A 24313-nucleotide genomic window follows, 5' to 3' on the forward strand; every position below is an offset into this window, starting at 1 on the left:
CATGGATATGTTTTTAATATCTTTAAAAAATCTGCAAATTTACTCATAACTGTTAAATAGAAAAAAGAAAATATCAACTCATTTTGGAATTAAGCAACTTATCAGGACTCATGAGACCTTCTCTTACGTATTGGCACAAAATGAAGCTGGCCAGAAAAATTAAATTTTCTATTTTATTGTACTTTTCTGAAACATAGACAATAATACTAAGCAGGGGTGCTTTTGAAGTCGAAGTTATGAAAATCACATCAAAATATATTAAATAATAAAAAAAAAGTTTTAAAAAAGTTGTTTTTATTCTTATTTTTGTTGGGTTTATTGTTCTTATTTTTATTAATGCATATCAAATCTTTGCTATCCAGAGAAAAAAAAAAAAGTATCTTGACAAAGACTTAGTTCTGAAAACTATAATAAAATTTATTTTTCCTTAAAAATCTTTATGTTCATAATAAATTTAACAAGAATAAAACAACAACAAAGCAGCAAGAAAAGCAGATTGCTCCTTAAAAGCTATGCTTATAAAATGTATTTTTTTCATGTATAACCATTTGATTAATTACCAATGTATAGTTACAGACAATGATGGCAGTAAAATATCCTTCCAGATTGTTTTGAATTTTACATACTATTATACTGATGAGTAAGTTCAAAAAAAAAAAAAAAAAAAGAAAAAAGAAAACGGCAGCACTGCTAAGAACAACTATATCAGACTGTTGAGTATATTATCATATTGACTTTTAAGTTCAACTGTTTCAAGTTTTACAAGTTCAATCAGACTTGTTCCATACAGGTCATTTCCTCAAATAATTATTCTTTTTACTTACAATTGATCAACTCTCTTAAATTTCCATCAGAAAGTGAAGTAGGTGGAACATAGAAGACAACAATGAAAAATAGCTTCAAGTTCTCATGAGATTCTCAAGGCTAGCAATTCTCCCAGTGGCATGCAAATTCAAAAATTGTGGGCACAATCCCCATGTTTACCAAGGATTGTCCTCACACTGCTTTTACCTTGGCTAGACAAGGCAGAGAACAATGAGACAACAGGATAAAATGAGAAAATCCTAGTGCTTTCCTGCTGCCTGCCTGTCTATCAGCATGACATGACCTAAACATTTGGGACTGTCCAGAGCTAGTTTTCCTCTTTCAAATCTGGACAGAATTTACCAACCAGTTTACAAAATTGTCACATAAAAATTACAGATATATATGTAACAATTTAGTTTCATTTCCTTAGGAAAACACCTTTACCAAACTTTTTGGTTAAAAAATGAGCTAAAAAGAAAATTCATACATCTTTTGAGTAATTACTAGAGCAGACCTGAAGAACACGAATCCTCAGTATGTCAAAGACACAAATGTAGCCTTCATAGGAAACTCTTTAAATGTTGCTGTATTTTACGTCCACATCCTTCCCCCAGGGGTAGAGTGCAATGGATGGATGGGACATCCAGGTACACCTGTTATAGACTTCACAAGAGAGGTATGGTGGAATTGAATAAGAAAGTGTGCTGGAGCTATGTCAACTTCAAGCTGGAACAGATCAGACATCTCTATTTTGTTGTTCTGGCAACAGGATTGTTAAGAAGTCACTCTAATGGCTCTGACCAGCATCAGACAGGCACTTCTGGGCTCATTAGCTTGATCACAAAAGCAGCCACATAGGATGAAGCCAGAATATTTACATTTTCCTCCACTGAGGCCTAGTTACAGAACTGCTGGTTACCTAGACTTACGTATTTTTTTATCACTCAACACTACTTGGATGTGGTGAAGAGATGGTAGTAATGCAACCACTCAGATATCTGTTTTAAACAGAAACAAAAGAGCTGGATGTGGCAAATTATTTGCTGATTTTGCACACACCCTACTACCATACAAGCATGAAATTCATTTCTTGAAACACTAATAAAAAAAAAAAAAAAAAAAAAAAAGGTAAGCAAATATAAGGCCCTTATGTAACTGGCCTTCTAAATTTATTTAATTTCTAAATCTACATATTCCTCACCTTGAAAACATGTTTCACATGAGCAACATCAAAAGTGATATGCAGTTTTTCAAGCAGCTTCATTGTTCTATCTAAATCTATCTTCCCATTCATGAACTCATCCTGAATGATGTTCAAAAACCATGTGCAAGAGATCACATTAAGGAAACATCTGCCCCACGTCATTGTCTCTTAGTAGGGGGAGCAGGGTGAGTGGTTTAAATTTTTGAACCTAAAAAGCTTGCATATTTTTCTTCTCATACTCAAACCTCCTTTTTTTCTGATTTCTGATAGCAGGCCATGAGGTGTGCAGAAACACATTTGTGCTCCACACCCAGAGACCCTGAGGGGCAAGACTGACAGAAAAGAGCCAAAGAAAGTCACAGGGAGGGTACACAGGAAAACAAAAGGTAGTCAGGGTGAAGAAAGGGCTGTAGTGAGAGGAAGTAAACTTGGGAAGGCCAAAGGGATCAAGCTGCCATAGGGGACAGTTGGAAGAGGGGTGTCCACAACAAGCAGCAGTGCCTCAAGGGTGCCTGGCACCCTGCCCACCCAACCGGCCTAACTGTCCCCAGCTGGACCTCCTCTGGTCCCATATGGGCTTAGGGTGGGCCTGGGCCTTGGGGCAGACATGCGCAGAGGGAGGTTACATGACAGCTGTCAGAAGGGAGGTCAAGGAGGATATCTGTTCTCCTCCATGGCAGCTCCACATTGCCTGCTCTGGTCTCTTCACTGCGGTGGTGTTGGCAGCGTTAGGTAGAACATCACTTCGGCTTGCTCCAGCTCCCAGTGGGCCCCTTTCCCCTCCCTTGCACGCCTGTGCCCCTGCTGGGGCCCCCAGTGCCCTCCCGGCACTGTCCTTAAACTGAGCCCCCTGCTTGGGCTGGCCCCAGTTGCTGCTGTGAGGTCACAAACTGCGGGGCCCTGGAGCAGGGCCCTGCCCACCGCTGCTCCCCACACCCCAACATCTTGGGGTTTTGCTCTCCAGCTCCCTGTGCCCCCTTCCCTCACCTGTGGTGCCATGACCTTTGCTTGGCCAGGACCCCCAGCATGAGCGTGAAGCAGAGTGAGCCGGAGAAGGTGTCCCTCATTTGCAGACTGCTGCGCCAGTCCCCTCCTGGGGAGTTTGGGCAGGTTGTCCAAGACCTCTATGCTCTGGTCAAAGATGATGAGCTGGTGAGGCAGGAGGCTGCCTACGTTGGGGCCCATCACAACAAGAAAAACTTCACCCCTGTCCAAGTAAATGGGAGCACTGTGCTACTGACCCACTACAACGATTTAGGGGGAAACCGCTTCTTTTACCCCCAAGACAAATTCTCTTTTGAGTTTGACCACTTGAGTGGGATAACGAGCAAAACCCATTTGCACAGCGTGATGTTGGATGAGGAGGAACTGTGGAGAGGAGCCCTCCACAAGGGATTGAACACCTATGTGAACTGCCACTTTCCAGCAGGGAACTGCTGTGTGTTCAAAAAATCCCTGGGCAAGAGGCAGATGTTTGTGGCCTGCATTGAGGCTCATGAGTACCAGCCTTTAAAACACTGGAACAGCCTTTGGAAGTCTGACTGGACTTTTGCCCTGACTCCAATTATGACTCGGGTTACGGGGGTATTTCTTCTCCAGTTACATTACTTCAAAGAGGCTAACCTTCATGTTAACATCAGAAAGTCTGTAAGTGAGTCTCTGCATGTGATAGACCGAAATCAGTTTGTCTCAGATTTTGTGAAGTTCATGAAAACTGAAGATGACAAGATTCATACTGCTATTCTACAAAACATTCAGGCCTTGTCAGAGGATATGTGGAGGAAAGATCTGCGAAGGAAACTCCCTATTACTCGTACTTTTATGAACTGGAATGAGCTGCTGAAAAATTATCATCAAAATACCAATGTCTCCAGTAAAGAAGTATAATTACCTGCATAATTACCGAATTGCACTATATGATACAGTGGCATAAATAAATAAATAAGAGAAGGTCAAAACAGGATTGTGATGTAGGAGATCTATTTCTAAATCTCTCAGGAGAGTGCAGAAGCTGTCATCAGTCAATTACCACTTTGAAAACAATCCAGGTCAATAGAGACACAATCATTTGCTGGTTTTTTTTTGTTGTTGTTGTTCCTTTTTTTTTTTTTTTTTTTTTTTTTTTTGTGTTTGTTTTTTTGTTTGTTTTTTACTTTCCGGTACTTTTTAACTGCTTCTAGAGGTACTAGCAATGGTCACTGTCAGAAGCAGCACACTGCTACAGGTAAGCCAGCAGGCAAACTGTTACTTTGCTTTGTAATTTTCTTCAATATTCTATGTACTTAACCTCATAAAATTTGTAGCATCTCTTATAAGGAAATTGGTAAGGTAGGCTGGCAAAGATATGGAGGTGCTATTACTAGATTTTTTTAGTGATACTGAAGCCCAGGAAATTCAGCCTTCAAGCTTTGCTTGCGCATACCTCTCTGTATACATGAGACATCCCTAACAGTCACGTGAACAAAGACAGATCAGTACATAGGAGGAATAAATTTCTTGTAGCTAGCACAGAAAATACGGGACTGAATTAGGGATGTGTGCTGGCTGTTGCCTATCACTCATCACACAATAAAGAAAGCAATGCTACTTCTCTCAGTTTCCAAGCAAGTTTTCAAATGTTTATTACAAATTGCAAAGGAGTTTGATCCACTGCCATTTTTTCTACTATGAAACAGTAAAATACATCCATGTATTGCTACTATGGTGGTATTCAGACAACCAGTTAATCTGTTCTGCAAAAGTGACTATAAAGATGTAAAAGTTTTTACCTAGTTTTTACTAGAGCTCTAGTAAAAAAAGAAACGGGGGGGGGGGGTGGGGGGGGGGGGGGGGTGGGCAGGGCAAAGTAAGAAGGACAGCATGGAAAGTGCAGGAGAGGACCCAGAAACTGTATGGGGCCCTTCAGCACTATGCAGATGTATCGGGGCTATCTCCTCAACAGCTACTTCAGGTGACAAAAGTGGCAACAGCACAGAAGAGATAACTTTAAAGTCAGCAGAAAAGTATACTGGGCATTTCTGTTACACCAGCTAGTTTATTAGATTTTGTGTGTGAATATAATGAGTTTCACAACCACATATTCTAGCAGTATTTTGTCTTATTTTCAAGCTCTGACAGTGATACTTTGCTAAAATGTTTATTACAATAAATTGCCTACTGCTTGCTGTTGTCTGTAAACATACCTTTTAATTAGTTCTATTAGAAACAAAGTTTGATTTGAAGCGGTATTGTAAACACTCAACTTTCTAAAAATATTGAAGTGAATATTTAAGCAATGTTCTTACAAATATTGTTGTTTTTAATGTAAGCATAAGATTTTGCTTTTGCTCATAACAGTTAGTGGCAATTATGTTATCATGTGGGTTGAGCATGCTCATTTGTAAATACTGATTAGTGGCATTATAGCTTCAGTGCTGTCTGGCCATGATTGCTTTCATTGTCTTTGCTTTAAAATGTGGTAAAAACTATGCGTTACTATGTTATGGTTTGGGGGATAAGCAACATACTGTGGAAATGCTATCTTCAGCTTCTTTGATGTGAAATGAATATTTTGCATCTGTACTCATACCTGATTTAGGAGGTTCCTTTATATACACATCAGGATATGATAATTAATTACCCAGAAAAAAAAAAAAAAAAAAAAAAAAAGGTGTCTAATATAAAAACTGTCATTCTACATAATTCTGTATTGTTGATGATAAAGTCATGCTCAGTTTTTATTTTTAAATTTTTATTTATAAGCATACTCATTTATGAGTATGCTTATGGTTATCCTTATGGTTGTAGTATATGCTTATCCTTATGGTTGTAGTGTTGCCAATATTTGAATGTAACTGTAAGAAGTTGCATTTATTTATACACTGATTTTCTTCAGATTTTCATTGACTAGAGTACATTTTTCATCTGATTGTTCATCTTTATGGTCATTCAAAACAAAGATCCTGGGAGTTTATGCTAATTCTTTTGCAGAACGGCAATCATCATGCAGGGTTTCCTTCCTGCAAGCAGAAAGCAGACTGCTGCCCTTGTAACAATGTCCCTTGACAATACCTCTTACAGATGCCCATTTGTTAGAGAATCTGCACCATGTACTTGAAGAGGGAGAAGGATGGAGCATGGAGACCATTCCCTGTGTTCCTTTGATTCTTCACAAAAAGCTACATTACCTATGGGTCATTCTCTCTTCACCCCACAGCTGCTACTGAGATCCATCCAACATCAATCCAGCTCTTTTAATGTCCATGCTGCTGCTAGAGACCATTCAATGAGCAAGCAGCTGTCTTTACATGGTATTTATTTTAATATGTGATTATTTCTTTACTGAAAATTAGAGTAATTTTATTAAAAATATTATACAATCCAGGGCTGCTATAAAGAAGATGGCCTGTTGTTAGTGTAGTTCATGTATGCAGTACAGAACAAGAGAGGAATTTCTGACATAAATTTAAGTGCGATCAGAAATGGGGACAAAACACTAGAAATTCTGGATTGTGAAGAAAGCACTTTTACTTAAACACAAATAATGAGCATAAGCTAACAACAAGGAAACATGGAAAAGACTAAATAAATAAAGGACTTTCAGATAGGTATTCAGTTTTGACATCTATTCCACCATGTCAATCCCTTGTCAGATGCAAACCTATGATATTTTGCAATACACTGATTTGTAGAATTAAATTCTTTCTTTAGAATGCAGTTTCCATAGGGCAAAACTGCAGCAAAAAGTGCAAGAATGAAAACATTTAATAGTGAAGGATTGGGTAGTTTTCCTGTCTTCCCTATCAGTCTACCTTTTCTGAACTTTCCATTTTCCCTCAGTTTCCTTTTCAACTAATAGAGGCAATCTATGACACCAAAATCTACAACAAAAGCTGCTCAGAGGGTCAGTTTGGGCAGAGTAAAGGTTCTGATGTGGCTGAAAATGCAAGCCTATGAAATGAATACAGAAAAGGCAATTGCAATGCAGGCTTTGTCAGTTTTCCCTCTACATTCTTCGAAATGGTCCTTTTTATTCTTTGGCTAAATTTAAACCTGGGGAGGAATAAATATTATGAGAAGGAAGCTAATGTGTATAACTCCATTGAAAAATTTACTGAACTTCTTTGTATATGCTTTTGTGACTGTGTATGTTTGAGATCCAGTTGCAGCTTCTTATGCTTTTGCTCCTACTTTTTGTAGGATTTTGTTGTTGTTTTCTAAAAAGAATACATTACAGCTCATGTTGTCTTCATTCATAAAGTCTCCTTCCTTTTCTGTCTGCTGCTATGAAAACCATTCACAATCATATACCAACTGTGAATACTTTTTATTGGCATCAGTACCCTGTTTTTTGTTTGTTGTTTGTTTTTTTTTTTTAGGAAAAAATGTAGACTGATAAGGACTGAAAAAAATAGATTATCAGGAGGTATCTTTCTGTAATATACTGCTTCCTCCTTCAGCTTATCTTTTTTTGTTACTGAGTGGCCATGGTTATTTCTCTCAAAGCAGATAATCACCTATTCTATCAGTTCAGAACATTTACACGATGAGATGCAATTTTCTTTCAAAATAAAATGTGAGTTTTATTTAAACTTTGTTCTTCCATTTACATGCTTGCAGTCTCATTGGAATAATAAAGTTGGTACAAATGTACCTGAGCCAAATTGGCTTAAGTTTTTGATTTCTGAAAATCATTGAGCGTTTACCATTAATTGTTGTTGCAAAGAAAATTATCATTTTTATTACACCAGTAACATTAGAGCTTATCTTGGACTTCATTATCAGCTTCCAGCTGCATTAAAGTTGGAAGAAAATCAACACTTAATATTAGTATTTGGATTGATTATTTGATGTTCCCATTATAAAGTTTGCTTCATATTTTGCTGGAAATGCAGCAGGTGGAAAACATATCAAAATGAGGACACTTAGCAAATCAAGTTTCATCATTTCATTTTCAAATAGTTGTGTTGAATTAAAAGCAACATTCTTCTATTTTTGGAATAGATAGAAAAATCTTGAACAGACACTAAAGATTCATGTTATGTGTTGGCACTGGGGCTGCAGAAAACAAGGCCTAACAATCCTCCTTGTATGAATCATTGGAATAAATTCATGTTTTTTCCCTTGCAGTCTCTAAAAATGGCATTAATTGTTTCTTTGCCTCATTCACGGAATGAATGTGACCATATTTAAAAAAAAAAAAAAAAAAAGCATCTACTTATATGTTCTCCAGGATGTAGTCTGTATGCAAAACTCTGCTGTATTCCCTATTCCCTGATATTCCCTGATATCAAGTTGTGAAGGAAAAGCAAAGTATAGTTATCAGATGATTTTGAAACAGAGAAAAGTGAAAGAATGACAACGAATGTGCTGCCAAGTGTCCCTCTCTCTCTTACTGACTTCAAATAATCAACACATCAATGTTCCATTTAGAGTAAGACTAATTCAAGGACTGTTTTTCTTTCTACTGTAAGAATGGTTTAACATATTCAACAAACGTGAAAAAGCATATTTATTATATTCCAAGTGCAAAGTATTTCCCAAGTCTGTATGTCAGTATGCCAGTGTTACACAAATAGTGAATTTTATAATTAATTTTAAAGCAAGATTTGGAGTTCCTAAATGTATAGAGTGGTTTCAAAATATCAGTATTTCAAAAATGAAGTGTTATTCATAGCATATCTTGCAGTTTTCCACAGTTAAAAGTATTTGTCATAGTAAGCCTTTGGAATTGCAGCCATACTAAGTTGAAGGAGGGCGGGACCCAATAAAAATAAAAACAGATGGCCCGTATTATATCAAGCAATTTCTGTAGCACATTGTTTTTTAATGGAACAGCAACTACCATACATCCTTAAATTCGTACCCAGAAAAATCCTGAGATAGTGGGATCTTAGTGACAGGACCTGTTTGTTTTGTTTCATTTTATTTTATTTTGCTTTAGTATTATCATTTATAAAGCACATTTGGACCATTGTCTTTCCTTCCATAACTTTTGGGCAAGTCACACAGATCTAGATTCCTAGAGATTTCACATCTGGTATATGTGATTTTCAGTCTTTCTTTGCTCAGGAAAGCTAACAGCTCTTCCTGATCTTGTTTATGCCCCATACGAATGCATTAAAGTGATGAATAAATAATATGATAGTTGGCTTTTAATATCTAATATAGGAAGGAATTTAATTATATGTGATATACGTGCAAAGTAACCACGATCACAAATGAAGCTCATTCATAGTCAATGCAAGTTTGTTTCACAAAAGGAGAAAGCATTAAGGAACAGGAGATTTTCAGATGATTAGATGATCTTTAAGGTCCCTTCCAACCAAACCATATGATTCTATGATTTTTCTGTCCTGATTGATTGAAACTAAGAATTATGAACCTGCGTTCTCAAGCAGACGGCTGTGTTCTTGTGTATGACAACCTTCTTTACCAATAAAGCTTCACAATCTGCCTACACAGACCACAGATCAGTGCACCAGCTCTTGCAAGCCTACAGCTACTTAGGTACACTCATCTCAAGCTTCACAGGCTGCAGGGAGCTCATGTTTCAGGTAGCAACAACCCTTGGGGGCAGACTAGTGGTAAAGCAAGGGATCAGAAGCCTCGTATTTATTCACACCTTGTTTATTCTTAGATGCATAATTCTTTATTCTTAAACACAAGAAATGTAGAAGCCTCAGGAAAACAAGATCTTGAGTACAGTACTGCTTACGTAATTTCACTGTTATGTGACTTCTGTCCATACATGACAGCTCTTCTTTTTTTATTGTTTTTTCTTTTTACTTCTCAAACTTTACTCCATACTTTGTTTACCTGTGTGCCACAAGGTGCAGAAAAGATTTAGATTCTAGTGTTACAACCTCTTTGAGTTTCAAATATAGCCAGCCAAGGCAAATTCATGAGACAAAAATGGAGCAGAGACCAAACCAAGAAGCTCCAGTCTTCCTGGGAATGTGAATGTGTAGAAAACCTGCCTGACTGTTTGCCTGCTTCACTTGAATGCCTTTTAGAGCTCAGGCCAATCAGACCTCCTGAGAAGACTATCATGCCTCTTTTCTTCTCAGATATACACAGCCATTTTCACACAAATGGTTACTTTTCTGAAGGGCAAAGACGGCTTCTATCTTTTTCCCCTTTCCCTCCTTCTATCACAACATCCAGGCAGGTGGAGAGAAAGGGATTCTGGCCACTCATTTCATCTCTCAGTGTGGGAAAGAAATCAAATTTCCGTCCAGACATCATCTCTGACCACTGAAAGGAAGAGGGGAATTTTTTTTCAGGCTCTTCTTGCCTGCAAGATGGAGAAGCTATCTTCATTCCATCCCCGTTTAAAAGAAAGAGTAAGGCATATCAGTAAGTCAGAAGGAAGTGAGGAAGGAGAGGCAGAAGTGACATAAAACTGTGTAGGGAGTGGAAAGCTGGAAAGAAATTATCTATGCAATGGTGATAGTACTACAGTTTGAGAACAAAATGAATTGTATCAGCCAAATGTTGGGCTAATACAATATTCAGAGCTCTTGCTTCATTCAGAGGTGCAAAATCTTTCTCCACAAACCTGTGAAGAGGGACAGCCCTGGTTATCATAGGAATATATTTGCAATATGTATGGAGGGTTCAAAATTAACAAAAGTTCTGGTTTTGAATTATTTTAATTATCTTATTATGTTCCTTTGATGTGGGAAGTATCGGTGGTTTCCACAGAATATCCTTTAAGGTCAGTTTATGATTCTAGGAGTAAATCATTACATTTTGATTGCTCTCAGGGGCTTTCTTATAGCTTCTGAGATGTATTCTGTCCGCTGAGAAATTAGACTTTTACTGAAAGGCATTGTGCAGGCCATATTAAGGCCTATATGCACAAAGATGAAAATTTGAGTTTGTATTCATGGCTAGAGACTGTCCCAGTGGCACATTCTGGCATCCGTCCTCCAGTCATCCTGCCTGGGCACATGGTGGGCTCCTCATTTGCTATGGTTCATCTTTTTGCCTAAAAGCCCATATTACCTTCCCTTGACTACAAAAGTCCATGTGTAGTTTCGGGTTCTGTGCTGACAACAGGTTGGGACAGAGCTGCAGAAAGCACCCAGATCTGGGAATTCACTGACTGATATCCTCAAAGAGTTAAGAGAAACATTTATTCACTGTTCAACACACTTCTCACTGAGTGGATGGCTCAACTGCTAAGCCTTCCAGAGAACAGCTTCAGTAGAAAGCACTGTGTTTCAGTAAATGTCTTTAGTTTTAGACAGAAATACTTCTTGTTTGGAATGAGATATTCAAAAGGAAAGTGGAGTTGTATGAAATATTAGAGATTTATCGGATTGTTTGTTTTTCCCTGGCACTGAAGATAAATTAAGAGAATGTCCTCTGAGAAGATCACCACTCCTAAGTCAGACTCAGAGACTCAGAAATGGAAACTCTTGTATATACCTTTAACTGCTGTTTTGTCCTGTATGTAACATGAAGTAATTAGGACTCCACTGATCTTGAACAAAGTGCCACAGACAACTTACCTTTAAAAATGGATATATTGCAAGTCAGTTTCATTACAGCATTTTTTCTTACTTTATAGTATTCAACAGGTAAGAAAAAGCTTTATTTTTTTTTCTCTTTGTAATGCATATGAGATCATATGTTTTTCAAATCCCTGTGATTATGGAATTACTAATTTCTAAGCAAAACATTTTTGCCAGTTTACCGAAGATAATATTAATTTTACTTAAGAACTGTATTTCATAGAAGACTTCCCATTTGCAACTTACTTTTAATTATATCCTCATTAGAGACAGATATGAGAAGCACAGCTTATTTCAAACATTTATTATTCATTCTTATATTGTTAATGAGTTAATGCCTGAAGTGCATCTGCACTAAAAAGTCACCTTTCTGTTCATCACTTTTGCATATGCGTAATATAAATGTGATTCCTTAAGGTATATAGATTCAGTACTGTTGCATTCCATATATAACATCTGCATGCAAATTTATTCTGTTGTTCTTTCTCAAATAATTAGCATTATCTGCTAATATATTACTGATTAGACCAATTCCTCTAGTAATTATAATCGAGTGTGCAGTATGTATTCAATAAGCATCTATAGTTCCATTCTTTCTTTCTCCATCAAAAGGTCATTTTGAAGGCATATCGACAGCGTGCTTTCTATGGTCTGTAAGCCCTGCAAGAGACAAGCTGTTATTTCAGCCTCTGGGCTGTAGTTCCGTATGCCTAAATCCATTACAAAACACGGATTTAGCTGAAGCCAATGAAAAGCATAATTAACATTTTTTTATTCTGTGTGCAATAATTTATTTTCCTTTATCAAAGTTACATAGGCTGCCAAATGTGTGATACAGATTATGGGACACACTGTGGTTAAAATGCAGAGTTTTTTTAAAACAATGTGTTATGTCCTGTGAAGTGTTCATGGAGAGAAAGAGAAGATTAAAATGCATAGAGTCTATTTTGCCTTCAGCTGTTTTCTGCTCATCTATTTAAGTCCCAGTTCAACAAAGTAGTTAATTGTAATTGTTTGATTAATTATAATCATTTGACTACTTTCACTGGGAGGAAAAGTATGATAGAGGTACTATGATGCTAAAGCTGTTTAAATTGTTTCACAGAGACCTGAAGAACCTGATACAGAATGCACAGATAGCAGCAGGAAGTTTCCCTTCAATTGTCATGAACTTTAGATTGGCCTGGAAAAAGTTCCTAGACAGACTTCCAGTCCTTTGCTCCAGCCTATCTTCTAAATTAATTTACATTACCCTGCTCCATTTTTTTGTCTGATGTTATGAAACATGTTGATCACAAAACAACTAATTTTCTTTAAATTAATATAATTTACTCCCCCTTGCTAACTGTAATGCCTTTTAATTTGTCATAGTTATTTTTATTTCTTAATGTAGCCACAAGTCAGGTTTGACCATATGTGTAAAGATGGTACTTCAACCCTTTGCAAGCTCTAGGGCCTGGCATGGATTTAACAGCTGTGAACACAGCAGCAGGGAATAACTACACTGACCTACAGAAAGAGATGCAGGAGGGAGCCTCTGCCCCTCTACAGAGTTTGTCTACATTCTTGCAGGCCTAAACGTTGCAGTGATATGAGATGGAAATTCACAACTCCACATTTGAAAGCTACCATCTTGCCCTTCGAGAAGGCAAAAATGGCTGTTCTTTAATATTGGTTTATTTTTCTTTTAGTGGAGCAGTGATGCCACAAAACAGTTTTTATGTAGCAGTAAGATTTACTCAAAAAATGAAAGAGTGCTCAATGACTTCTTAATTTAAGGAAGTGCAACTCTGTGTCTCTTTCTTGCATTAGAAAGACCATACAGCTGTGTTATAAACTGGCACTCATACGAGACACATTCCACAGAACTTGTAGAAAATGTTTTAACTTGTACCACAATATGCACAAATATGTGCACAGAAAGAGTAAAATTAACAAAAATAACATAATTCGTGTCTTAACCTGTGTAAACTGCATTCTGATCCTTTCTTCTGTGTTGTAATCCTATGAAGGTATACAAAATATTTAAACTTTGCATACTGCTTTTGTGGATTTGATATAGTATAATTATTTTTTAAAGAGGATATGACGTACCTCTGTTACCTCATATGTGTATTGGGAAAAGTAAATACATGAAGGACAGAGGGGCTGAGATTCTGCAAGAGTGGGGGTTACATATGGCATCAGATAATAGGAGGGAAGGAAGAAATAAGATACAGAATAAAGGAGAAAAAACCTTCATATTTTTTTCTTTTGGGGGGTTATTGCTACCTTTAAAAAGGAAGGAAGGAAGGAAGGAAGGAAGGAAGGAAGGAAGGAAGGAAGGAAGGAAGGAAGGAAGGAAAGCAGGCAGGGAGGGAGGGAGGGAGGGAGGACAGAATGAGCTCACTTCTAAAAAATACCTAAAAATAATTATAACTGTTAAAAATATATATGTTTGAATTCTGATAATATATAGGACAATACCAAAAGAGGTTAATGTACCTGTAAATTTATCCCTGTAACTCAGTAGGTAATTCCAAGGTCTGTCTTCTTTCAATATTGGCAAAACATTTGCATAAGCAAAAAGTTGCAAAGGAAACAAAAAGAATTTAATATATTTATCATAAAATTCTGCACTCAAAGGTTACTTTGATGCTTCTGTTCCTGCTTCACTAAAACCCTCCTAAGCAGCATAATCCTTATAATTTTAATTCCCTTGAATATGTTCCTGTATTCCTTTTTTTTTTTTTTTTTCATTCAAATATTAACAATGTCATGCTGTAAAAATGTCATCTAAAGACATCATGATATGCTAAGTAGAAATGAAATTGCCAGGGGCTGTAAGCTTTGGGTCAAAGGATAGTTGTTTATATCTCATTAGTATGATGAAGTAAAATCTGAAATTATATTAAATATTTGTTTAAGACGTAATTAGTGAGGAACTTACAAATTTTCAAGTACTCTATACAGACCTGTACTCTTATATCATCACTGGCAGAAACGTTTTCTTGTGTACATTATTTGCCTCATCCAGAGGAAAGAAAACAATGCAACAGCCAGATCTATTACTTCACATTTGTTTGTATTTTATTCTTTTTCCCAATTCTCTCTTTTCTCAGCTGTGCAACACTGACTGCCAAATTATGATTTCACAGGAAAGCTCAACTCAGCCTTGTCCCATTTTATTTCTGCCTTTAGATACCTGAAATAAATTCAAATAAAAGCTGAATTAACCTCTTGACTTGGGACCAGATAGGCCAAAAGACAGCTTCCAGGCTGGTGTGATATGGGTACTAAGTACCTCAAAGGCTGTTGCTCAGGTGTACAGGACTGAATGCTAGATGGTCTGTTTGCTCAGACTGGTCAAAAGGAGAATAAAGACTTCACACACAAACTTCAGCTGGACTCATTCTTTTTGATGTCATTGAGGCTGATGTGAAACAGGAGATTCCACATTTCACTTGCCAGGGGAATTGGCGTTAATGCCTTTCTCCTCCCATGTGCACACTACACTGCCTAAGCTGCACTGCTTACTCAGTTTAGTGGTTCACCCTCTACCCAGAGCTCTGGGTAATCACTAGTACCTCTCTTTAATGCCAGCTTGGGAGGCAGAGCTGCAGATTCAATAGCAGCAGCTTTCCTTCAGTGTCTTAGGTAGAAGGGATGAAGATCTCATTTTCCATTAGTGCACATGGAGCAAGCAGCTCCATGAATGTGATCAGCCACACACACAAAAAGAAAATGAAGATAAAAAATAAATCTAAGTATAGGGGGCACAGAGGGTTGGGGAGGAGGGGAATTATGCTTGTTCTTAGGGTATGGTACTTCTTGACCCTGTTCTGGAAAAAAAAAATAACAAAACCAATATGTAGGACTGATAGGACTGATATACTTCTAGGACTGGCAGACTTCTGTCAGACCGTCAAAATAAAGGCTAATGAATCCTAAAAGAGGAAGACCTTAAAGGACAAATGCATTAAGAATGTTCAGAGTAAATGTGGTGTCCTCTTAAATAAGAACAAAGCACAAAAATAATTAATTGAATCCTATTTCCTGTGTGTTTTTAAATAAAAAGAATGAACAGTATTTCCCATCCAGCATGTAGCCATTTTTTAGAGTGAACTACTGAAGATTGTTACTGAAGACTGTTACAGTATTAAAAAATAAAAAATAAAAAAAGTATGACCAATGGCTTTCTAGTTCTTATGTCAGAAGTGATGTTATATAAAAATTGTATATTAAAACACAATCATGTTGCATTATATATTAGAAAGACATTTACTACATTAAAATATACCATTTTGCACTTCAATCAATTTTGAATGTTTTCACCACAGTTTAGTTACTCCATTTTATACCAAGTGAGGAGACTGGCTCCAGTATTTTAATACTAGTTGGGCAACTGCTGATTGCTGTCTATATTTTGGATTGTGCTGTGATACTAGCCTCTTGTAAGTAAGATTCTGTCATCTACTTGGTATTAAATCTGTCTAAAATCTTTGAACAACAGTGGTTGGTACTGGGATGTCTAAACACCGAACAACCTAGCTCTTAAAACATTCATTTCCGCTCTGCCAGAAGTGCTAAGATCCAGGCTAATGAGCTTGCACATGATATCAAGCTACTGCAGCTAGGCAGATTTTAGAGCTCATATTGTATCTCTTGTAGCATCCCCAGCTGTGTTGCATAGTGTAACTTTACAAGCACAGACAATGCTTCTTCAGGGGTCACTGCAAATGTACTGCGGTCATGAAATGTCATCTGTAGTACAGGGCAGAGCTGTCAATAGAAAATGTAATTTAGGGGAGGAAAAGAATGCTGTGTATACTGATAAAATTTTAGATGAATGAGGGCTAAGAAAATTAGGAGAGCTAAAAATCTTTAAAGGTCTAAGCTTTAATTCACATTCAGGGTGCAAGCTATAGTCATTCAGTATTTAATGCTGTAGCACTAAAGATTCATCCTATGCAGGATTTCGAATAATCCTCACAAGGAACAAGGTTACAGTGAAAGGCATATTTGAGGAATTATTGAAAAATAAATGTATCTAAGCAATATGAAGCTAAGTACTCTGGGTACATCGACTGTACACATTTCAGCATAATCCAATTTTTCATTTGAAAGACAATTTAATGATCCAATAATAATTGGTTGACAGGTAAACTTTTTCCCTGATTGCCAAATAGATTTACAAATATGCAGTTAGAAGTACTGATTTAGCTAATGTATCTAATATAATTACAGAACATTGAAGGCTTTATGAGCAGTGTTTGTTGGAGTCTGCATGCTTTTAAAATAACAGCAGATACTATATTTTTTGGAATATCAGACTTTGAAAATACTGCCTGATCACTTAAATCATTGGTCTTAAAACATTTTCAATCACATTACTGTAAATGACTCTAAAACCAGAGTCACTATATGTAAACTATGCCTCATCATAAGAATCTATCCAACATTTAAATACTTTCATACTGAATCTAATTTAATTGATAATTTGTTTCTAAATAGGCATCTCTTGTGCAAACATAGATTTACAAATAATATTTGATGTCACTTTTAATTATTATTTGTATTAAAACAATATTTAAATGTCTTAATCATGCCAAATCATGCTAAATATCACTAAGAATGAGTATCTGTTCCAAAAAGATTACAGACTGAGTACAGGCTCATGTATGTGTGATTTTTGTAGCTATGACAATGCACGTTCAGAAACCTATAGAGAAGAAAACATATAAATATTTATTAAGGACATGTTTGTCCTGCTTATAGTGGTATTGCACGTTATCTTAAATTCCCAAGAAGAAGGTGTACCTGTTCTAGTATATATACTGTGCCCCCACTCCATGGGAAGCTATATCCCAACAAATTAATGGAATGATATAAAAATGCTTACAATTCCATATGCAGACATCTTCAAATAAAAATCAACACGTCAAATGCAATTTGGCTTGCTGTGCAAGGACAAGAAGCATCAGAAAAAACATTTTCTACCAGCAAAGAGAATAAAATCATACAGGTCATAATTCAGCCTTAGATGGGAGAAGCAGTAAACACTTGGAGAGAGAATGAAGACTCTGCCAAGATGGAGTCAATAGGAGAACACTGGCATCTAACAAAGTGGTCCTATCCCCAAGAGGTCACAATAAATTGAGGTCTCATCCTCATTCCCAGTGGGATCAGAGGTATTAAACTTACAGTGAGATCAATGAGTATACATCTCCTGTCCATTCTCACAAGACTCCTGAGAAAGATTAGGGATAGGCATAGGTTACTTCTCAGAGTAATGTTCAGAAAGACCTCTGTTGCCTTCCCGTGTCCCTGTGCACGTGTTCCTGCAAATCAGACTGCAGGGAAGTGAATGCCTGAGGTTACAACAGGATGCTCTCCAAAATATGTATTTTTCCATTAGACACATTCCCTGTCATTTTGACTAGACATATGCTGTCACATGACCGAGGAGCAAACATCTGACTCTCAGGAGACACAGTGGCCAAAAGTATCCTGATGTTAGAGCATTTCAACTGGCTTGCCTAAGGGTACATGGAAAAAAGCACAGCCTGAGAAAAACAATAGGTCCATAGGTTTTCTGGGCCTTGTTCCAGGGTTTGACCAACCTCATGAATAATTTTTCTTATATCAGGTCAGAATCTCTCGTGTTCCAACTTCAGCAATTTCTTTTGTCCTTCCACTGTGGACCTCTATGCCATTGGACCTGTCTTTACTACATCTTCCTGTTAGGTAGTTATAGACAACAATTAGATCTCCCCTTTGGCATCTCACCTTAGGGCTGAACAAACCCAGCTCTTTCTGTCTCTACTCACACATCCTGTCCATTAACCAGCCTGTGGTCTCTTTAGCGGACTTTCTCCAATATGCTACTGCCTTTTTTGTACCAAAGGTCCCATAACTGGACACAGTGCTACAGGTGAAGTCTCGTAAGTGCTGAACAGAGATGTGTTCTTCAGTCAGTCCATTGATACTGAGCAGACTCTTTCCACGTTCATGAGTAATCTCCCTTGAAATTATTTCTACATGCCACTAAAAGCAGGGAGATAATCTCTCTGTTTTTTACTGCTCCAATGATAGGTAGCCACACAACCCTGAGAAGTAGGAATTAACTGTATTATAATGCAGAGGGGTAAAAAGCTGATGAAGGATAAAAAAGGCTGACTAGGGACAAGAAGTTAAGTAAATGGAAAAAAAAAAAAAAAAAAAAAAGTTAAAAAAATGGTTCTTGAATAAAGATTCAATGGAAAAGTAGTCTGCAGTTAACAGACTTTCCTGTAGTTCCGGAATATAATTCTGCTTTTTGCATGTAGCTCAGCCCTGAATACTATTCTACTTTTTGTATACAGCTCTGAGATTCAGTGACAGACTATAACCTTCTAGCTCATGGACAGCTCTCCATAAGTCAAGTTGCTATGACCTTTTGCTTTGTGAACTGAAGTGACAGATATTTGTACTGTGTAGCTAAATGATCCACTCTTGTGCATGAAAAATATGTAGGAATTGATGTTTCAGATTTCAGAATTCTTGTTTTGTTCAGTTTGCTCTTTGAAAACCCTAGGAAAATATAATTAAATTTTCTATTTAAAGACTGATAAGTTGAAATCCAAGCACTCAGATATTTACTTTTAATTATTCACATTTTCTGATACAGCTTTTAGCTCTACAATCTTACATTAGTTATTTTCAGTTTTGTTGGTTTGTTGGTAGCTTGTTTTGCATAAGAGTTCTGTCTCATTAATTTCCTTTATTCATTCTCCTAGATAAACTGGGGATATAATTTAAATTTTCTTTTACTTTTTTTTCTTTCTTTCTTTCAATGGGAAACAATAAGATAAAGAGGAAATTATTTTATTTTAAGGTGTTGTGTTTTCATTTTCTCTTTTGCTTACAGAATGAGAAACAGAATGGTACAATTTAATAGCCCTGACTTTGTTAGCAGACTATCAGCCCCAATTCACCATACCTCATCTTATATTTTTGGAAAAAAATACTTGAATGACCACTGCAAATTATCATTTCTGTCATCAATTAATTGAAACATTCTCTATGCCTAGGAAAGGCGGTTAAACCTTTAGATCTTCATGTGCTCTCAGCTCTTCATTTGCTGGATGCTTGTTCCCAGTTTCAAGAAGATGGACTGTGTTTCAGGAAATCGATTCTGTTCTCATTTAAGTCAAAGGACCTTGCTTTTGCTGCATATCCTGCTCATTCTTCAAAAAGATTTATTACAAAAGATGTAGAAATCCTAATGAGATTCCCTGAAAATTTAGATTCCCTGAAGGCAAAGTCAGTGGTGTAAGGCCTGTGAATCCCCCCCTCAGTGGGGCCTGTGTCACGGAGCACAGGATCATGGCCTGGATGCAAAATGGAACCTTCTGCTGTACTGACTGCTGCTTTGGCTAAAACAGGAAATACTGTCTTTTGTCTGCAGATTAAAATCAAAAGCACATAAAGACTGAAGCACCTAATCTACCCAGGGTTAAAAACACACAGAAGCTTCTAGGTCATGTACCAGAGCAGCGGAGCAATAATTTCTCTCTTTGCTTCTCAGCATGGGAGGTGAGTAAAAGGAATTCGTCGCTACAACACTCCTTGGTATTACTTACAAATATATCCATCTGGGGGCAGGGGGAAGGAAATAAAGATAAAATGTGCTCTTTGTGAAGCTCAGCTGGGCAAAAACTGTCACAAGGAAACACTGGCTGGGCTGACCTCTGTGCACTGCTGTCCAGTAGGCTGGATGTTTTCACCTCAGCCTATCGCTCCCACTTTTCCAGTTCCTAAAAGGGTTAGAAAATGCATGAGCTCTAGCCTCACTGTCTCTTTATACTGTTATTTATCTGCTGAGAAAGCAAAAAGTGAATAGTGAGGAATAGCAGAACCTTCTGATGTGATTTGATGTTATATGGGATGGAGAGATGAGTAGTTTCCACTTGCTTTCAGGGAAAGGCCAGTAGTGATCAAGGCCCAGAAGTTTTAAAGTAAAAATGTATTAAAAACAATTAATCCAATTGTAGGTTGCTTTTACAAACTGAAAAGACAGGACTTCTATTTCATCTGCTCTTTTGTGATTAAGGATTGATTATGCTGTTGTTGTTTAAGCAGAAAGCTACTTTCCCTTGAAATATCAATTAAGTGAGAAGTTACCTGACATAATTCTCATACTGCCTCTGGGCTAGCTTATTGCAACTTGACTTAATGTAGGCCTTGTGAACCACAAAGTACAGGGAAGTATGGAGTATTCCTTAGAAATCTCCGGAACATCATCTGGATTTTGTTTGTAAGTACCTTGGAGAGAGAAGCTTTTCTTTTTAAGGTAATCTGATTAATTAAATTATGATTTTAAACTAAAGGCTGAAAACTTGGCACCCTTGATTATTTTGGTATCAAAATTGGGAAGGAGGAATTCTAATCATTCTGACAGATGACACCCTAGAATTCAATCCTTTTTTAGTGAATTTCTACCAATCCACAAACTTTTTGAACTACAACCTTCCAAATGTTGTATGTTCATTTATTACGGGCAGTCACGTATCGAATAATAAGAAGAATAATTGATTTCCTGTCTTTAAATTTACCAAAGACTGTCCAAAATTTATGAACATCTTTTATCACCATTTCAATTTGTGGATTCCCAAGGATTCCTGTCCAGAATATTTCATCCAGCAATACTGTTAAAGCGATGAAGCTGTCTCCACTGTTCATCAGGCGGGTGACTTCACATTGTTGTGAACACTCAATAGAAGGTAAAAGCAGAGCCTTAGACATTTTTGTCTATCCAGCTCCTTTTACTGCATCTCTGTGTTGTGAATCACAGTCTTCTTTTTTTTTTTTTTTCAGGTTGTTGCTTACCAGCAATAGTTCAAATTGGCATTTCACCTTGAGATCTAATTCCACAGTGTTTACAAAATATTTTAATTGATTAAAAAATGCAGTTCTATGAGTTATCCATTTTGAGTTCACATTATGTTTATGACCAAGCAATTTTTCACTCACATTTGGTTTTCTTGAAAATCTTGCCTTTACTCCATTTTTTAATGAGATATATCCAGTGGTGTTTCTGTGATATATTTATCTGTTTGGAGTATTCTTTGATGTGGTTAGTGAAGAATGCACTGGTTGAGAAATGTATTTTGTTTCCTTTATGTCCCTGCCTATCTGACCATAATTCGTGTGATCAGAAGGATCATTTATGCTTGAGAGAAGCTATCTCCATTTTTTTCAGATGTAAATCACATTTATGTCAAACTCAGACATCTTAGAAATATTGTAATTCTCTTCCCTGTGTCTTTCTGACTCACTCAGATTGTATCCTACTAAATTTATTGCCTTCTTTAATTTCCTTATGGAGTATCATATTTATATAATACAAGAATCTCTCTGTTTCACAAGGAAATATAGCTGGATGTTTGTATGCATTGATTCTCTCATAGCATTAGCCACCACCCTGTAATGCATCCCACTGTACTATATGCAATTGCTCTACTGTATTCTCTCTTTTGGCCCCTTAATTAATAGAACATTATCCTAAAATTTATAATTAATTATATTAATCACTTGGTTTTACATTAGGAATGATCGGTCAGTTCCCTTGTATCACTGGAAAGAAGCTCAAGATACTCCTAAATTAGAAAGCGTAGGAATGCACACTGCTGAATGAATTACCAAGGTTGAAAAATAACACATCTAACTCTCATTGTTCTCAGATATTATTTGTACTTGCACAAATGTACATTAACAAACCCCAAAACAGAGTAGTTCAACATCCAGTAACCACTTTGCTGTAACCTGTAGGCACATGCTAAAGTCTCCCAGGTCACACCAGTAGCTCTCCACCAGTTTCACTGCCTTCCATCGCTCTGCATGAGGTAACTTACTTTATGGAATTGACTTCTTTGAATAAGTCCTGCCACATTTAAAGGGTACTGTGTAATTTTCTGATTAATCAGAAAACTCTTCTTCAGGGTCCAAATTTCTGTCCTTAAATCCATCTCAAAAATTGGATGTAGCCAGGTGTGTTTTTTATCAGAAAGTTAAGTAGCTTTTTAACAGGATATTAATGGCAATACATATTTAATAGGTCCTTTTTCAAGACATTTTTTCATAATTTTGAATCTTTAACATAGGCAAAGTAGATGCAACTGATTACTGATCTATAGACAAAGTCGATATAACTTTGACGATTAAAAGCCATTCTATTTTTCCTTCTTACTCCAGCAACTTTACACTTTTTAACAGAGGTAGTATAAGAATGAATATTTTCATGGAACTACATTTATAGTAATAACTTTTTGAGAGACAAAGAAAATTAAAATGAGCTGATGGATATGATAGGACATGGAACATTATGTATTTGCCTCATGGCTACTGTCTGTGAGGCTGCTAGCAATACTTCAGTGATGAAAATACTATATATATTGAAAATTGTCTTCAGATAGACAGCTACAAGACAGCACTATATCAAGAACTGTGAAAAAATGTTATGTGGTATGTAATAGGTATAACTGGGAGTGATTTGGGATTGAAGAGTGCTGGCAAACTAATTTGCAAACACAGATGTGTGGGCAGACATATTATCCTGACAGACATGTATCCCGAACACTTCTGCTGTGCCATTCTGTACCGAATTACTCTGACTAGAAGTAGTTGATAAAGCAATAAAGTGTCTGTGAGACTGATGCTTAAAATCAGGTAACACAGTTATTTTTTAAAAGTGACTGGTAAAAAAAAAAAAGAAAAAAAAAAAAAAAAAGCTGGTTTGCTTCAGATTTGCAAGAAACTGCAATAAAATGCAAGAAACTGGCAATAATTACCTGTATACTGGATGTATGTACTAAAATATGTTATTCCCTTGTCAATATATTTTTTTTTAAGTCAATATTTTGTGTTTTGTAAGACCCTCAGACTTATTTAACAATGATGCAAACTCTTACAACCAAAGTAATCACAGGTTCAGCCTCCAAAAACACTCATTCAGCTGGCATTTCTGTTCAACAGGCTCATAGTTTACCAAAATTTATTTAAGATTGTCTTCATATATGAAAAATACTGAAAAGTAAGGAAATATGGTTTATATCCACCAAAAGTTTCTAAAGTTTGGGCATCCATTTTTTCGATGCTATCACGTTTAAACAGTGATAGCTGTTGCTGACTTCAGGTTGAGTTGTAAGGGTATGAGGGTTTAATGCTATAAGGGTAATATGCAACAGTTTTAATGATCAAATTAATTACACTGACCTCATTGGCATGAGAGGGACCAAAATTTAGTCTTATGTATAATACACAAATTAAAACAGCTGACCACAAGTCTATGGTACTATATTAGGAAATGGACAGTCACATAATAGAAAAAAAAAAAATCTGTTTTTAACAAAAGGGCAGTATTTTCTGTAGCAAGTCACCTAAGTGTTAATCCACAGTTATTACCTAAAGTGGAACATAAAACTTTGCTAGTTATTGATATGTGTGGTGTTTCACTGTAGTTTCAACTGCTTATCAGTTGGTATATGTGTTCAACTTTGGAGACCTAAATCATTTTGTAGATGGGAAAAACTTCAGACCTATGGCAACCAATGAAATCAAAAAGACAACTCCACAAATTTCAGCTATGATATAAATCATTCCTTTTCAGAATAGCTGACTGTCAAGTTTATGGTAATACCTATCAATTCAATCTCTTATGAAAGACACTTATGGAGAATGATTTAAATCTTGATTTTAAATTGTGTGCTGTCCCATAAGAGTTATACATGTATTTGTGTGGTGGGCAAGTTACATGCCTATGGGACTTCTCTGCCTAATACTG

At 36.6% G+C, this 24313-nt stretch overlaps 2 protein-coding genes across 2 annotated transcripts in view; one reads left to right on the forward strand and one right to left on the reverse strand.

Moving 5' to 3' along the window:
- The window catches only part of PLCZ1 (phospholipase C zeta 1), a 49248-nt gene extending 46562 nt beyond the window's left edge, over positions 1-2686 (reverse strand). Inside the window, exons 1-2 of the mRNA XM_032207536.1 lie at positions 2673-2686; positions 2009-2132 (exon numbers count right to left, since the gene is read on the reverse strand). Of these exons, the coding sequence (XP_032063427.1) occupies positions 2009-2132; positions 2673-2686 (138 nt within the window). The remainder of the gene's footprint in view (positions 1-2008; positions 2133-2672) is intronic.
- A 351-nt stretch (positions 2687-3037) lies between these two features.
- Positions 3038-3898, forward strand: CAPZA3 (capping actin protein of muscle Z-line subunit alpha 3). Its single transcript, XM_032184668.1, has one exon. The coding sequence runs from the start codon at positions 3038-3040 to the stop codon at positions 3896-3898; it is 861 nt and encodes a 286-aa protein (XP_032040559.1).
- Positions 3899-24313: the final 20415 nt, after the last annotated feature.

This window comes from Aythya fuligula, chromosome 1 (genome assembly GCF_009819795.1).
Source record: "Aythya fuligula isolate bAytFul2 chromosome 1, bAytFul2.pri, whole genome shotgun sequence".
NCBI classification, from domain to species: Eukaryota; Metazoa; Chordata; class Aves; order Anseriformes; family Anatidae; genus Aythya; species Aythya fuligula.

Excerpts from the sequence above, each read along its gene's own strand:
- CAPZA3 (XM_032184668.1), top strand. The coding sequence starts at position 3,038 with ATGAGCGTGAAGCAGAGTGAGCCGGAGAAGGTGTCCCTCATTTGCAGA.